At 36.6% G+C, this 15,922-nt stretch overlaps 1 protein-coding gene across 1 annotated transcript in view; it reads right to left on the bottom strand.

The window, feature by feature from the left end:
- Positions 1–1,328: 1,328 nt before the first annotated feature.
- PIAS1 (protein inhibitor of activated STAT 1) overlaps positions 1,329–15,922 on the bottom strand; it is a 124,556-nt gene continuing 109,962 nt past the window's right edge. Inside the window, exons 9-14 of the mRNA XM_082619356.1 lie at positions 14,748–14,908; positions 12,886–13,016; positions 11,986–12,166; positions 8,243–8,385; positions 6,196–6,233; positions 1,329–5,538 (exon numbers count right to left, since the gene is read on the bottom strand). Coding sequence (XP_082475482.1) covers positions 5,245–5,538; positions 6,196–6,233; positions 8,243–8,385; positions 11,986–12,166; positions 12,886–13,016; positions 14,748–14,908 — 948 coding nt within the window. The 3' untranslated portion in view covers positions 1,329–5,244. The remainder of the gene's footprint in view (positions 5,539–6,195; positions 6,234–8,242; positions 8,386–11,985; positions 12,167–12,885; positions 13,017–14,747; positions 14,909–15,922) is intronic.

Here is a 15,922-nt window from a genome sequence, read left to right as displayed (position 1 = left end):
CCAAATTAAGAGGGAGGTGCGTCTCTGGGGAGGTTTACACAGAACACAAATCTAAGGGCCAGGAACAAGGGAAACTTCAGGGGACAAAACAGTCACAGTCTTAGTGCGGCTATCTCACGATGCTGCACGGCCTCAGACCAAATGGAGGTCCTGAGAAAGGAGAGCCGCTTTCATTTCCCCAACAGTGTAACTGCCAATGAAGTGAGTAGAAATTCCTAGGAGCTGTAGAGACGGCTTCTGTGGGGGCAGGCAATATATGGGCCCCAAAACACCAGCCTGTGATCGTCAAGCTGGGGATCTTAGGCTCACACGGTACAGGGGCAGATCCAGGTTTTGTGAGGTCTGAGGGTTATACGATTCGGCAGCCTTCTTTAAGAATATTACAGTAGAAATACAGACTTACTAGGGCTGCTCCTGGGACCCTGGAAGAGACCAGAGCAAGTGAGGGGCCCTGGTGCTTAAACTTCATTACCTTCATGGTAAATCCATCTGAGGGCTGGTTAGATGTTGGCACCCCATGTTGAACTGCTGTATTTCACTTTCAGGCAAGGCTCAAGGGTCCTAGTGCGCCACATTTCTTTTTAACTCATCGTGGACATGAGGAAGTTAGTCCTGCACAGCCACTCTGGAATACCAAGGATTAGACAGTAGATACCTGTGATTTAGATGGGACAGGAAAAGGAAGTTCTGGGCTATAACAATAAACGAGGGTACGTTCCCTCAAAGCTTTGTCTTCATATGCCACTGAATGGTACCCGTATGGTTTCAAAGCAAGTTTTATGAATCTCATTTGCCTAACAGGAATCTGAAGTAGACCTTGCCAAAAACACATAAGTGGTGTGTAATGGCTTTGAGAACCTGGGGCTCGTGTCCACTGACTCAGTGTTCCCCATTAAGGGTGTTCAGTGGGTAGGAGTCCAAGATCCTGGGATGTGCTCTGATTTAAACTTCTACCCCAGGAAAGGCTCTGACACTACCCCATGTCTGGGTTTCATGCTCATTCCTGAAATTCCTGTTGGTTTACCTAGCACCAAGTATTGTTTGCAAAAAAAGGCCACAGTGCTCTTAACAATCAAATTGCAGATTAAACAGATTTAAAACTAAACGGATGATGTGGTTCATTATAAAGCTAGCCATATTTCAGTAAGAAAGGGGAATGATAGCTGTATATTTGTTACTTACCTCAAAGCATGTTGCAAGAGAATGAGTTACTTGTCATGCTTTGAAATCTCTGGATCAAAGGGGCTCTGGAAGCACAAAGCATTGTCACTTTTTCTCATAGGGATTGTCCCCTTGTATACGCAGCAGTGTATTTTACAGAAGACAAATTAACTGAAGGCTTTTCTTTTATTACATCTAAAGAGCTCTACATAAACAGGTAACATTCAATAGGTAAACAATTTTTTTTCCAATGCATGTAATAAATATTTTCACTTGGTACTTTTATACAAACTGACATTGGTCTACTATACATTTTTAAAAGCCATTTTACTGGTTTGGCATGCGGTATGGAAATTCTAAGAGAGAAAGTTTTAAGGCAATGAATCACAGATTTAAGTTCATGGAATTTATGGTAACTTTTATATCTGTTTATATACATTTTTCCCCTTTGTTAATTAAACAATTAACAGCAGCACACTCTGGGACCACCAGCTATTCTCCCTCCCTCTTTCTGAAATCTAAGCTTTGTGTTTTCTTTTAATTAAAAAACAGAATTCAACATGTATTGATAAAACAAAACTCTTACTAAAATAATTTCAAATGTGCTTTAAAGTCCTAAAGATCTTGAAGTGTTTTATGTGTTTAAAATTGCAGCTGTTTAAAAACAATATTCTTTCCACAATTAGTAATTTAAAATTGGGATGTATTTTCATTCAGTTTCAGACATTTGACTCAAAGGAAAATCTGCCAAGAAATCACATTTCTCAGAAGCTTAAGTGTATCTTTTCTAAGTCAGTAATAATAGAGAATTGTGATAATGTCTACATTAATAGAAGTAGAAAATTTTTAATGCTCAAAATAAATTAGTCAACCAAGCGTGGCATGGTTAAGGTCCAGATACTTTTAAAAACGTGTTCAATAATGCCCACAAAATAATTAAAAGCCACTTCAACCCTGCTAGTCAAACAGCTATTATACTAAAGACGTGTGTGTGTGCATATACACACACACCCCCACCCACAGTACTATACAGACACACAAACAAACATATGCGCACCTATTATGAGTGACCAAGGCAAGGGGGTGGTGCTAACTTGACTAAAGATTCTGAGAGTCATTATTTGTCCACAGCATGTCAATATTAGCATGGGTGGGGGAGTGACGGTGGGCTAGGGAAAAAAGAAATAACTGTGCTTTAAAAACAAACAAACAAAAACTTAGAAGATAAAGCTGCAGTGCATGACTCCACTAATAATTACTATGGGCCACAAAAAGTCTGATTGACTAATAGCGGCCATGAGACCAACAGAGTAATAGCGACTACTACTGCAACATTTTAGGAAGTTAACAACTGAAGGGAACAAACTCCTTAAGAGTGGAATGAACTAAAATAAAAAGACAAACTGAATGGTTAGTTTCTCCCGTGGAGACACGACCAAAGCTACGAGACAGACATTTATTTCTCCCTGTTACCTGTTCTTCCCTTCGGTTGGTGTAACGCAGGACCCTGAGGGAAAATAACCCTCTCCAAAACTGGGCTGAAGAAAGTAGAGGGACGGTTTTTCAACTGGATCATTCAAAGAGTTTGTTATTCAGCATCATACACAAAGTTATTGATCAGAATTCTGAGACCACTAACAACAACAAATAAAGAAAAACAAAACTATTCATTTTATCTTAGGTAGCTGAATTAACAGAAACGTTTCCTATAACAATGTGAAATAAGAAGCAACTCCCTACAATTTAAGTAATTTCTATCCCAATCTGAATTTAGACACAAATTATAATACTATTAGATATTAGCCTAAGTTAACATGGCAATGAGAGTTCTAAGGTGTGTACTCACATAACACCAGATTCATTTAAAAACTTAACTATTTCCTGTTTTAACTGACAATGAATTTTTTTTATTGCAAATTGTTTAGTGACTATAACTCAGCCATGTATGTGTGGAATTCACATGCGTAGGGAAGACTATATAACTCAGCTGTCACTCACACACACTTGTCTATAAATACATATATACACACACACATATACATATCAATACCAACTTGTTTTTCAAAATTCAAGTCAACAATTTGGTGGCAGAGAGATACTGTAAAAACAGGTATGTTTAGATGCCACACAGTCATGTGAACCATTAATTTCATCAGACAACAGAAGATACAGCCATCTTGAACTCTAACTGGATTAAAGTAGGTCAATTTGTTACCACTGCAAGGTTTAAAATGACAATTTTATACACAAAGGTGGTCCTTCATCAACTCTGAGAACATTAACAGTTGTGATATAAAAATCCAGTCTGGGGCTTCCCTGGTGGCACAGTGGTTGAGAGTCCGCCTGCCGATGCAGGGGACATGGGTTCGTGCCCCGATCCGGGAAGATCCCACATGCCGCGGAGCGGCTGGGCCCGTGAGCCATGGCCGCTGAGCCTGCGCGTCTGGAGCCTGTGCTCCGCAACGGGAGAGGCCACAACAGTGAGAGGCCCGCGTACCGCAAAAAAAAAAAAAAAAAAAAAAATACAGTCTGGAAAATTGGTAATCGTTATGCCCCTTCTTTATCTTTTCTGTTAAACCTGCTTAAACCTTTCAATCAGATAAACAACACCTTCAGATATTACCTGAAAAACGGACCTTCTCTGACGAGGATTTTGGAACACAAGTAGAACCACTTTTTCCTTCCCTCCAACCCTCACTCATTTCCTGAAAAACAGTTTTCAATATATTTACATTTCCATTATTAATAAGAGTAGATCAGACTGATCCATGAATTCTTAAAAAGATTTGACTTTCCTATGTCATGCTTGTCTTTAAAAGGTGAAGAAAAATATAAAACAAACAACTAGGCTAAAAAAATAAGTACACTCAGAACCAGAGAGTGAAAATGACTAAGGATCAAGCCCCTTTTGAATTTCAACTGTTTATCAGATGATAGATTTCTACAGACTGACATGTGTGGTGCATTGTATTTTCCGAAGAGAATTTACTTTTAAGGATAATTGACTGTCTTTCTTTTTTGAGGTGATGTAGCCTTACCTCTGTCAGCTGCACAAGACATCCAACAGGGCTTTCTAAGCTATTTTGACTTCCTACTTTGGTATGAAGATCTTACATGAAAACTTGTTACCCTGTGGCCAAAAAAGCAGGTGTTCACAGACTTGGTTTAAATACATAATACTGGCAATCCAAATTTAAAATAAAGAACTAGACTAAAGTGTATTATTCACAGGTCGGCTAAGCCTACTCCTTACCCAGATAGCTCTACTCCAATCTCTGAAACATATGCTCAGGGGTATCTAGCAAATAAGAGACAATATGTGATGGAGAACATGCAATTGGGATAGTCGATAAAGATGCTCATATGAGAGTTCAAGACCTTCAAAGCACTTTGAAAGAAGCAGGCAACTGATTTATCAACTGAATGCAAACTCGGGAGAAGGAACAGTAACGACACAAAAATACACACAGACACACACACACACACCCACAAGCTATGTCCTGAAAATACATAGGGAATGCAGAGGAACAGATGAGATTTATAACTTAAGGCTGGATAAAATATGCACACACACAAACAGAATCCAAGTCTGTCATTTTTAGAAAATGGAAATTAAAACTATCCCCCCCAGCCCCTCCCCACAACAAAGAAAAGCCCACAATTTAAAACTTCATACATGCAATTCCTTTTCTGTTATTGCAAATAAAATAATGCCATTGAAGTAAAATAAAACCAAATAGGACAAATGATGAAAAAAAAAATCTTCAGAATCCAGAAAGAATGAACTGAAGGTGGTTTATGGGTACTTGTTTTTTTTCTTTTTTTTTTCTTTTCTTTCCTTTTTTTTGTTTTTTACAAGTGTTTTTTCAGACAGGCAGTCTTAGATTTATATACAAAAGTAAAACTGAAAATATAGTTTTGTTCTCTGTACATTTCTTTTAATTTTTTCCCTAAAAAAAAGGAAAAAAAACACGCTTGTGTACTTTTCTAAACAGAATAAGGTAAAACATAGCACAAAGTTCTCTTCTTTCTACCAAGTCCATTTAATCTGGGGTAGGGATGGAAGCAGCAGGGGCAAGGGAATCAGTCCAATGAGATAATGTCTGGTATGATGCCGAAGATGGATGCTGTGTCTGTGCTGCTCCTATTTGCGACGGTGTGGCTATGGCTCTCCCTTAGGCTGTTGGAGGATACGAGGCTGCTGTTACTGCCACTGCTGCTTCCATTGGTGGTTGGCAGAGAAGTACTGCCTCCTGCACTTAACTGATCAAGAAACATCTGTGAGGAGGTATATGGAAAAAACCGAGACGAGTGTAAGAGGTCTTGATCATCTGAAACCGCTGCTGCTGCAGCGGCAAGCAGGGAGGTGTTATAATGCTAGGGAGGGGAAACAAAACACAGGAAATAAAGTTAATTATACTTATAAATTAATAAACTTTCTTCTCAGCAGAACAAAGTCCTGAATTTAATATATTCTGAGTACCTGGTGTTTCTGAAATATTTAGTAAAACATTTTGCAAAATCAAATGGTCTTATGTAATGATCACATCATTGACCTTTTTTTTTTAATTTTAATTTTTATTGGCACATCACTGATCTTAAGAGACATTTTTGTAGCTAAAACTGGGGGGGGGGTTGTGGGAGGGAATAAAAATATTATTTTTGTTTTCATTTGTATTGCAAGCAATTTTCATAGTGCTATTTCCAAAGAGGCATATACTCAGAAGCAGCAGGAAACAGGAAAGTCCACTTTCTTTCTCTTCTGGAGATATATGGCCAAGAAATTTATCAGTCAATATGACTCACTGCCCTGTTTTTTATAAAACAGTACTGGGAACCAACAAATAGACACTGTAGTTACTATATATTCAGGCACAGCTGAAACAAAGGGACTTTTATTTAAATTTTTAAAACCTTAACAATAATGGGTATAACTACTCTGAATTTCCTAATTTCTTTCTCTTGGCTACATATTATACTTTTAAGTATTTTAACTTAGAATTAAAATAACAGTATTTTTTTCATATAACATACCTGATTGTCTCCTGATAAGAAAGGAAAGAAATCTAATCCTGTGGGAGAAAAAATTATTTTAGTTTAAAAAAAAGAAACAAAAGAAAGAAAGAAAAAGCCTTCCAAATGCCCCAATACTACAAAAACAAATATCTTAAAAAGCTAATTCTAAATTCATTTAGAATTTTATTTAAACATGAAGAGTTGAGCTGAATGTTTTACATCTCTCCCATCTCTAGATTACAAAGCCTAGAGTTCAACCTTTAGCAATGATTTGCACTCCGGTGACTCCATTTGTGGGACTTGGGCCATTGCTGCCCTGTTAAGTCCAACACTGATCCCTTAAATTGACAGAGCACTTTTCACTAGATGCTCTCATTGACTCCCCTAAAGTCACCTTTCAATCTACTCGAATTTACTCCTCACAAGCACCTCATGAGGTATGTAATTTCTTTGGTCTCATTTTGTGGATAAGAACGTTTTTACATTAAGCAAGTTGTAAGACAGATTTTCTTTCTCAAATTCCTTCATTTCCCACTATCTGTTCCAGATTCTAACTCAGAGACTCCTGAGTGACATGAGAGGGGAAGAGATCTGAGGGGGTGTCTGACTGCTGGCATGGAGGCTATTACAGAAGGACCAGCTCTCATCCCTGGCTGCCAGGAAGTCATTGTAAGCCGGCCCCTTCCAAGTCACACTCTTGTCCATATTGCCCAATGTGTAATGTGACGAAGAGCAAGTAAACCAACATGAATAAAATGCCTCATTATGATATCTAAACTTGGAGAAAAGTACAACAAGCAGGTATAGATAAAAAAGTGACAACAACAAAACCACTTTGGGGATCCATCCACTGTCTACACTAGAACAGATTAGAACATAAGGATCCTGCAAAATGTACAGTGCTGTGTTTTTTGTTTGTTTGTTTGTTTTGGCCATGCCGCAAGGCATGTGGGATCTTAGGTCCCCAACTGGGGATCGAACCTGCATCCCCTGCACTGGAAGCATGGAGTCTTAACCACCAGACCGCCAGGGAAGTCCCAGTACTGCGGTTCTTGATAGTGAGCTTGGCAGTGGGCTAACAGGCAGTGAGAAATGGGGCTACACTGCCTAACAGAGTAGCTGCTAACCACCTGATGTGGCTATTTCAATTTACTAAGATTAAATAAAATGAAAAATTCAGTTCTTTAGTCATACTAGCCACATTTTAAATGTTCCATAACCACATGTGGCTAGTGGCTACTGTACTGGTCAGATTACATTTCCCTAACTGCAGAAAGTGCTATTGGACAGAGCTGAAATAGGGTTTTCGTAACAATCACTAAGAATCCACTCAACTGTCTCAGCTCCCAAGATCCTTGGCAGTGACCCTGAATTTTACTGTAGGAAATGGGTGGAGGGCACTTTGTGCTTCTGTATTATATTTTCTACAATGAGCAGATATGGCTTTTTGTAATTTAAAAAATGTTCTCAGATTATATGGCTAATGTACAAATTATTAAATTACAAAGATAATGAGAACTAGTAATTCTTTTTGATAATGTAAATGATTATTATGAACTCAAAATACATCGTAGAAATGAGTATACTGACATTTCAAATTACTTTCAAAAAGAAGAATCAGGTTCACCCGAATAAAAATTAAAGCTTTCCAATGTTTCAATTCTGCATTATCTAAAATACAATATGACATAGCTACCCACAATGCCTTCTGCATTATAACTGGATTCAGGGAACAAAAAATAATTGCCATAAATATCAAAATTTAAAGCAACATATTGGAAGTCATTAAAAAACAACCTGCAGACTACTCTGAAGCACACAAAACCTAAAGGTCATTGCACTGTTTTTACCACTGGTAGTAAAACACTGGCTACTGATGAAGGTACTAACAAGGAACTGAGTCTGTATTTATTTATGACCACTGTGTGTATTTCTCCCAGTTTCCTAGATCCAACCCCCTCTTTTCCTAATCTTTCGACCTTTCTTATACTTGCCCAGAAGAAGACTATATAGATCAAAGGCATTCACAATGCTATGTGACGACACAGAAGAACCGGTGACTCACCTTGCAAGTCATAAGGCATGGGTGTCATGTGGAAAGGATGTCTGTAGTCTTGGATGAGGGATGTGTTAATATAGCTTGTGTCTACAGCAGGGAGGCTTGGGGTGCGGGACACTGGAGATGCTTGATGTGGAAGACTTAATATGCTAGAAGAAGAAAAGGTTTGCAAATTTTCATGAGTCAGTTGAACTTTTAAAAAGGGTTGCATCTCACAACGAGTCCTAGTTTTTGTGCTGAAAATAAAAACAAAAGACAAATAAAGCAATATATAATTTAGACTACCATAATTATTAGGAAATAATTTGTATACTTAATAGCATCTTTCAGAGGCTATAGGGAAAAAAAGATGGACGCAATGGTATCCAATATTCATAAATCACATGTTGTCTTTGGAACAATGTCATCTACACTTTCAGAATGCAGGGGGAAGGCACGGCTGAGCCACTTCAATGGAATGAGTGAAAAGTATCTACAGCAGACAAAATTCTGAAACCTTTAAAAAATAAGCACTAGAGTGCTGGCTAGTAAGAAGTTTAGGTAAATCCTTGCAAAGAAAACACATATTAACAAGACTAGGGGAATGCAGCAATATGAGCAGTGAGGAGTTAACAGTGGCCCTCAGACTTGTAAGATTTACGAGAATAAAAACTAGGTACTGTTTATCTCGGTATATTCAATACCCGGAACAGTCATTATCACGCTATTTACATAAAAGGCCTGCTGAATGAACGAAGGCAGCAAGACAAGGAGTAAAGATGCTCCATAATGAACAGGTGGTACAGCGTTTTTAAAGGGAGAATAGTATAAATGGAAAAAGAAAAAAAGAACAAAGAGAGGGATTCTGGAAGAACAGAGTGAAATGTTTAAGTAGCTGAGTAGTTAAATCTTTTTTTCTTTACCAAAAATCAAGGAAAAGCAAAAAGGAGGGAGAAATAAAGGAAAAAGAAAAGGAAGAATTAAAATGATTTTGAAAAGAAAAAGAAAGAATTCTAATAGTCCTGAGTGAAAACATAAGGGCCATATGCTATCCCAACCATACAAGAGGCTAACAGACATATAAGTTATAGAAAATAAAGAGAAAAGAAGGTAGAAACAGGCTGTCTTTTGCTTTTAAAACTTCACGTAAAGTCCTCAGGGTATAGAGATGCAATTTCAATGGTAAAGAATATTTCAAAAGATGCCAAGGTTGGATTTCCAGGAATAGAGTTCTAGTTATGACCTTCTACCATATTTTTATGAATGGGATATGAAGCATAAAATATACTCTCATCCACCTCATAAAAATGTTTTGTCTAATGGAAACTTAACTAAACCTCTTACATCTATAGAAAGTACCATTTTCCATTAGCTATCTCCTCTGACAATACCTAAGGGATTACAAGAGAGACAAAAGGAGTTGAAATGCTAGTCTCTGAAAACATCTTGGTATACCAAACAGCAAAGGTAATTTCTGGATGAACACTCAGCAGCTAAAGACAGCAAAATGTTTTACATTTACTAATCTTTGCCTCTTTATAATTCCTGGCTGGCTCCTTCTCTTTCAATTTTATGATAATATTCTAAAGTGCATTTCCACCTTCACACTGCACAATAACAAATACAATATGCTGGGTTTAGGTTTCTATTTATTGGCTAGTCGTTACTGAAAAATGGTCACTGGTACTGAATATGGTGCTATTCTAAAAATGTCATAAACTTTCAGGTTGCCTGTTTTTATCTGAAAATCAAGAGAGAAAGGTCTGGCGTTAGCAAATACTCTATCTGGGTTCAATTAGTCACTGGGAAGCTCAGGAAGTAGTTAATGCATCTAATGTAATTTCCCAAACATAATAAACAAACTATTTCTGGAGAAACAGCAAAGCAAATATTCAAAGAAGAAAAATTAGATTTCGAAACACTCAGAAAGTTTCCTTTAAGGAAAAGTGTTTACATATGTATGACTACTATCAATATACGAAAGAGCAGAACTAACGTATATATAATGATGCATTTAATCCATAGAGTATTTATATACCCAGATTTATGAAATATATTTTAAGGTGCTGTTTTAGGGCATTTAAAGTAATAAAATGATGATATGTTTTGGTCATGCTATGTTAAATCTACCATTTAAAAATATATATAAAACATAAAATATCTTAGGATCAAAATTCTACAGATATTTGCTCTAACTACGCCAGCTTTTGCTAATTTGACTCTTCGTCCCTCCCCGCCCCCCACCCACAACTCAGATTTAAGAAAGAAGCTGGTATAGTAATACGGTCGGGCTTGTTGGATAACAGCCATCAACGCAGGCTTTCATCAGAGGTGAATGTTCATAAAGTAGGATGTAAGGCAGAATTAGTGTTTAAATATTCATTTTGTATAGAATTATGATACTGCTTTTAATGTCTTTTATTTCTGTCTCTATGATAAAATAAGCTACGCTAGAGTGAAAATATCAACCTGCGTCATATGTCTGGTTGTACTATAAAGATTCCTGAAATAGTCAAAGTCCTGTAATGAGAGAGGAGCCACATTTATCACAATTGTGCTCTTTTACTGTTGCAACTTCATCTTTCAAGTAACTACAAATATACTCAAATAGAAGATCTTTTTATCTCATCAAACAATATCAAGCTTGAAAATAATTTGACTCCAAGCACAGAAATGCCTGCTTTTGGTCTGGTGTTTACTTTTCCTCTTTAACCTTGAAATCTGTAACAATGCTTTCTGCAGACTTTCCCTTCCTCACTTACATTCTTCCTTCAGGCACTACAGTTTGCTGGAAGATTTTCTGAATAGCTCCTATTCAATTACATCAGGCCACATAACTCTCCTGATATATACCTAAAAGGGGTCACACGTGGATTTCTAGATTTACCTTTGGTGTGCTACAACTGTGCCTCAGCAAAACATGAAGTCTTTTGCTGAGAATCCCCGAAGTGTCTCTTAAGACTAACACTCTGTTTAAGAGTACAGCTAGAGTCAGCTACTTGTTTTACCATCCTCTACAAAATGTTAAACTCTTTAAGGTTGGGACTGTACTTACTTACTTTATTATCACCCATGTTTAGCACAGCGTGTTTTACATAAAGTAGGTAACAGTGTTTCATGAAGTGACATGAAGCATAACCAAGGTACATTATTACCAATATGAGACTAATGGGAAGTATGGGAAATGAGCCTGCAAAACATAAAGCATTGTGTACTGCAACTTAAGTCCTGCACTTCTTTCATTGCCAGTCTTATACATTCTGAGGCAGGTTTAAAGCATTCATCTGGACTTCCTCTGCTTTCTGCTTGAAACACTCAACTGCGGGTTAATTTTACAGCACACATTTTCCAGTTTGAGTAAATATTTTAAATCCTACGACCAGCATTAGGATCACCTGGGAACTTATTAGAAATACACATTTTCTCAGTTCCTATTCCTGAATCAGACATGGGGTCTAGGGAAGCAATGTGTTTTAATAAGCCCTTCAGGTGATACTGATGTATACCCAAGTTTAAGAACCACTGTACTAGAATCATCTTTTGGTACAATGAAGACCATATCCAAGTGACCCCTTTAATGCATTATTCCAACCCCTTAAGAAACACATCTGAGAAAAATTCAACTTATTCTCTGATTACTAAGTTTTACAATCATTACTAAGTTAAGTTTTACAATCATTTTATTTAGCAGATCTTTTAACCCTATTTGCAAAATTAACTTTCACAATGAGTTGTTTTTTTTTTTTTTTTTTTAAGATCTCACCACTTACCCTTTATTACTTAGTGGTGATGTGGGAGAGAGAGAAGGGCAGGTTCTCTTGGCAGATGGCTCTTCCTCCTCTTCATCAGATGAACTGTCTATGGTTAGGTCAATCACCTCTACTTTCTTACTTTTATTTGAGGACTGGTGATGAGAAGCCACTTGGTGCTCTAATGTGGAGCTCAAGCATCCTGTGTGGGAATGATTGAAACACAAGGCATAAGAGACCTGTAACATCTCTTTTTCTCAGCCTATGGATTCAATTATCAGTTGTAGTTTAGACTTTATCAGTTACAGTATATTGCTAGGGTCCGAGAATATAAAAGCAACAGTGGCTCTGTTCCCCTAAGCTTAAAACTATTATTTATTATCGGTTGTTAAAGGATTTTTTTGAAAAACAATTCTGAATTAGGGCAAACAATCAAAGTATATGTCCACCTCAGAATAAAAGTAGTCTGAGGGCAAACACTATATATTACACATGTTTACCTGTACAATACCTGATATACTGAGAGATGTTATAGTAACATTTTTAAAAAGTCATAGTTTCCTTCCAGCAAAAACATACTAAAAAAGCCAGGAAAAAAATGTAAGTGAAAAAAGAACATTCACTAACCTGTACCAAGTCTGTAAAAAATTTAAAAGGATACCATTTCAAAAGCATGACTTTAGAAATAACTTATTAGATTATGTTACTCTGAAATCTTATACCACAAAATTTTAAAAGCTGGCAGAAAGTGAATTTAGAGTTTCACTACTTCTGAACATTTAATCAATAATTTAATAAGAGTTACTGAGCTATCCATAAACTGCTGAGTATTCTTAAAATTTTTATGTGTTTTAATATTGAAAACCAAGCCTTTACAACAACAGGGAGACTGCCCCACTCTTTTGGAAAACTAACACTCACCATCAACTCCATTGTAAGAGGCAGAAACTTCCTGTACTTCCTTTTTTGATCTCATAGGTGCCCAAGAGCCATCCTCCTTAAACTGTATTTCATCACAATCTGTACAGTACTTCAGGATTTCCATAAACAAGCTACAAAAAACATTTTGTCCTTTGAATATCACATTCTAAAGTAAGACCAATTAGAATTATTACTATTCAAAAAACATTCAGACCTTCTATGTTCTGTACAAGTATAAATGAGAAAGAAAGTGTAACAAAGTATATCTGTTCTCAAAATCTAGGGCTAAATAGGAGAATAGTTACTTAAATTATGGTACCTGTATGCAAGAAAATATTATGTAACCATGAAACATGAGGTTTCCAAAGATTTTTTTTTAATAATATGGGGGGAAATATATGTTCACAGAAAGTGTGAAGAGGCCAAGAAAATAAAACTCTATATTTTAAAAATAAAATTCTGTGTGTGAGTGGTATATAAATAGTGCTTATCTCTCAGTGGTGACATTGTGGATATTTATTCTTTTTCTTTATATTTTTCAACATAATCCAAATTGCCTACAATAAGCACATTTTATTTGATAACTGAAGAAATACATGCAAAAATATGTATTGAAAGTTAAAGCTCCTTGATAATTACCATGCAGATATTAAAAAATGAGATTTTCAAAAATGTGTAAAATTAATGTTCAAATTCTTAGGTTGTAATGTTAAATGAAACCAAAGGATAAAAAATACTAATACTGTATAATCACAAATATGGGGAAAAAAATCAGAAAATAACATAACAGCTTTTTATTTTCATATGTTTCCAATTTTTCTTTAGGAGTGTGTGTGTATGTGTGGCTTTTATAGTAAGAAAGAATAATCCCAATTGATGCAGGCATCTAGAGTTACATAATATACAGAGTTGGTAAAATATTATTCAATTCTGATTTATTAGTGATCACTGACATCTCTGAAAAATCAAACATAAAACATTTAAGTTACATGTTTACTTCTCCCCATATGTCTGGTCTGACATCTTTCAAGCTCTGGATTACACTTCTATCACTAAATGTATTCCATTCCTTAGGTTATACCTTCAGGCTTCTATGTTTTCTCAAATATTATAGGTAAGTTGTATTAAGCATTTTTCTAAAGAGTACAGGAAATCTCAAGAAGATCCTTCTTTTCACAATTTATCTTTGTTCAGTGGCAAAAAGGAAAAAAAGGAGGCTAGAGAATAGGAGAAAACTGAAAGGGATATTCGAAGATGTTTGGAAGGACAGATAAAATACCAGAGTGTTAAAAAAAATAATCAACTGTTGTGATGCTATAGGTGGAGTAGAAAGACAAAGACAAGTATTTTAGAGAAAACAGAAAAACAAAGAGAGCTGCTATTCAGTGTTGATCAGTTTTAGGAGTCCGTATGGTAGGGAGTAGGTATGCTGGCCCACAACTGAAGCACCAGGAAATCTCCAAAAACAGACCAATTTCTGGTCAGTTAGGTTAGCCAGAGTTTCACAGTTCTTTCATTCTCTCTCCAAAATGGTCTGCATGTCTAGGGATAGATGGATTCATGTTAGGAAAAGGTGTAAGTACATCCTACTTAGAACCACTGGTGCTTTAAAATGGTAAATGTCAGGAGGCACTGACAGTAAGGCACACATTTTCCAAACAAGGGGACATAAAGTTAAAAAGGAAAAATGTTCACAATATTAATTACTTAGAAAACTACTGACTTCTACAGTCATGAAAATCCTAAAAATACGTAACTCAGAAAACACTACCTATAGAATTTTAATCCCAAACGTGATGGATAACAAAACCAATAATAGATGGTTACTTTGAAGTACAAGGAAAAACTTTAAATTGACATACCCATCAATAATAAGGTGTTCATACGGAGCCTTCTTATCACAGACAGGACAAACCCAAGTTGGTTTTTTCTCATTCATCTGAATATAAAGAGTTGCATCAAAACACTGCAGATGAGAACACGTAAGGGCCCGACATGGAATTGTCAGCCGCATTTTACCAAGCTTTGAAAAAGGGAGACAAAAGTAAATATTAGACAACTGTTATACAAAATTTTTCCTGAAACACAAAGTGTATGTATTCCAATTTAAAGCGTATTCTGTTTACTTTTAACACATTTTCTGTGAAACATCTACCGGTTAAAAATTACAATATTTCTTTGGATGTTAAAATAGAGAGACTATGGAAAGTTACAGCAGAGGTTATTTACCCTCAATCCACAGCTTACAGATCTGCTTTTAGGGGGAAGAACTATGAACACCTTGAAATTACATGCAAAATCTTGTAAGTGTGTGCATTTTTCCAGGGAAAGTGCTTTCACCAAATTCTTAGAGTAGTCCCTAATCCAAAAATGTTAAGAACCACTTTACTAGGTATTGGGAAAGGAAAAAGGAATGCCTTATTAAATGCTCAAGATACAGATACTCTCATTAAGATATCAGGTTGATTGTAATTCAGAGGTCAGAACAGAATAAGCATTCCCCACAATGCTCGGCATAATTGCCAAACAGCAGCTCTGAGAAGAAACCCAGGTATGCGCACTCTCTTCCCTCACTGGGCACCATCACAGGCAATTCAGCAAACACCTCTGGACCTCTAGCATCTCTAGCATGTTATGAGACTTGCTCTTCTTGCCCTGAAAATAGTGCTTATGCCGACATAGGTTGAGTCTGTCCTACGAACAATGAAATCTGCTTCATCTGGTCCCTGAAATGCCAGCTTTGGACCAAAGCAGAAAAGCTGTCCAAAGATCTGCCCAGGGAGTTACCATATCATGACCTCCTTGCATGGAAGACACTTCGTACAGTACAGCTGGATAACCACTGTGGGGTCCCCGTAGGTCACAATGGCCATACAGTATAGAAGTCACCTACTTTCAGTAACCACATTTTTTGCAAAATATCAGGAAAAGATCTTCCACATGTTTGTGAGCTTGAAAAACATAAGGCCTTGGAAAGGATATGAGTTAAATGAGGAAAAAAGAGGAAAAGATTCTTGGCTTAGGAGAATTTCACGGA

Source organism: Mesoplodon mirus, assembly GCF_964341445.2.
Source record: "Mesoplodon mirus genome assembly, chromosome: 4".
In the NCBI taxonomy this organism is placed as follows: Eukaryota; Metazoa; Chordata; class Mammalia; order Artiodactyla; family Ziphiidae; genus Mesoplodon; species Mesoplodon mirus.
Note: the sequence above shows the minus strand (reverse complement) of the source record. Positions and strands in the feature narration are given on the sequence as shown.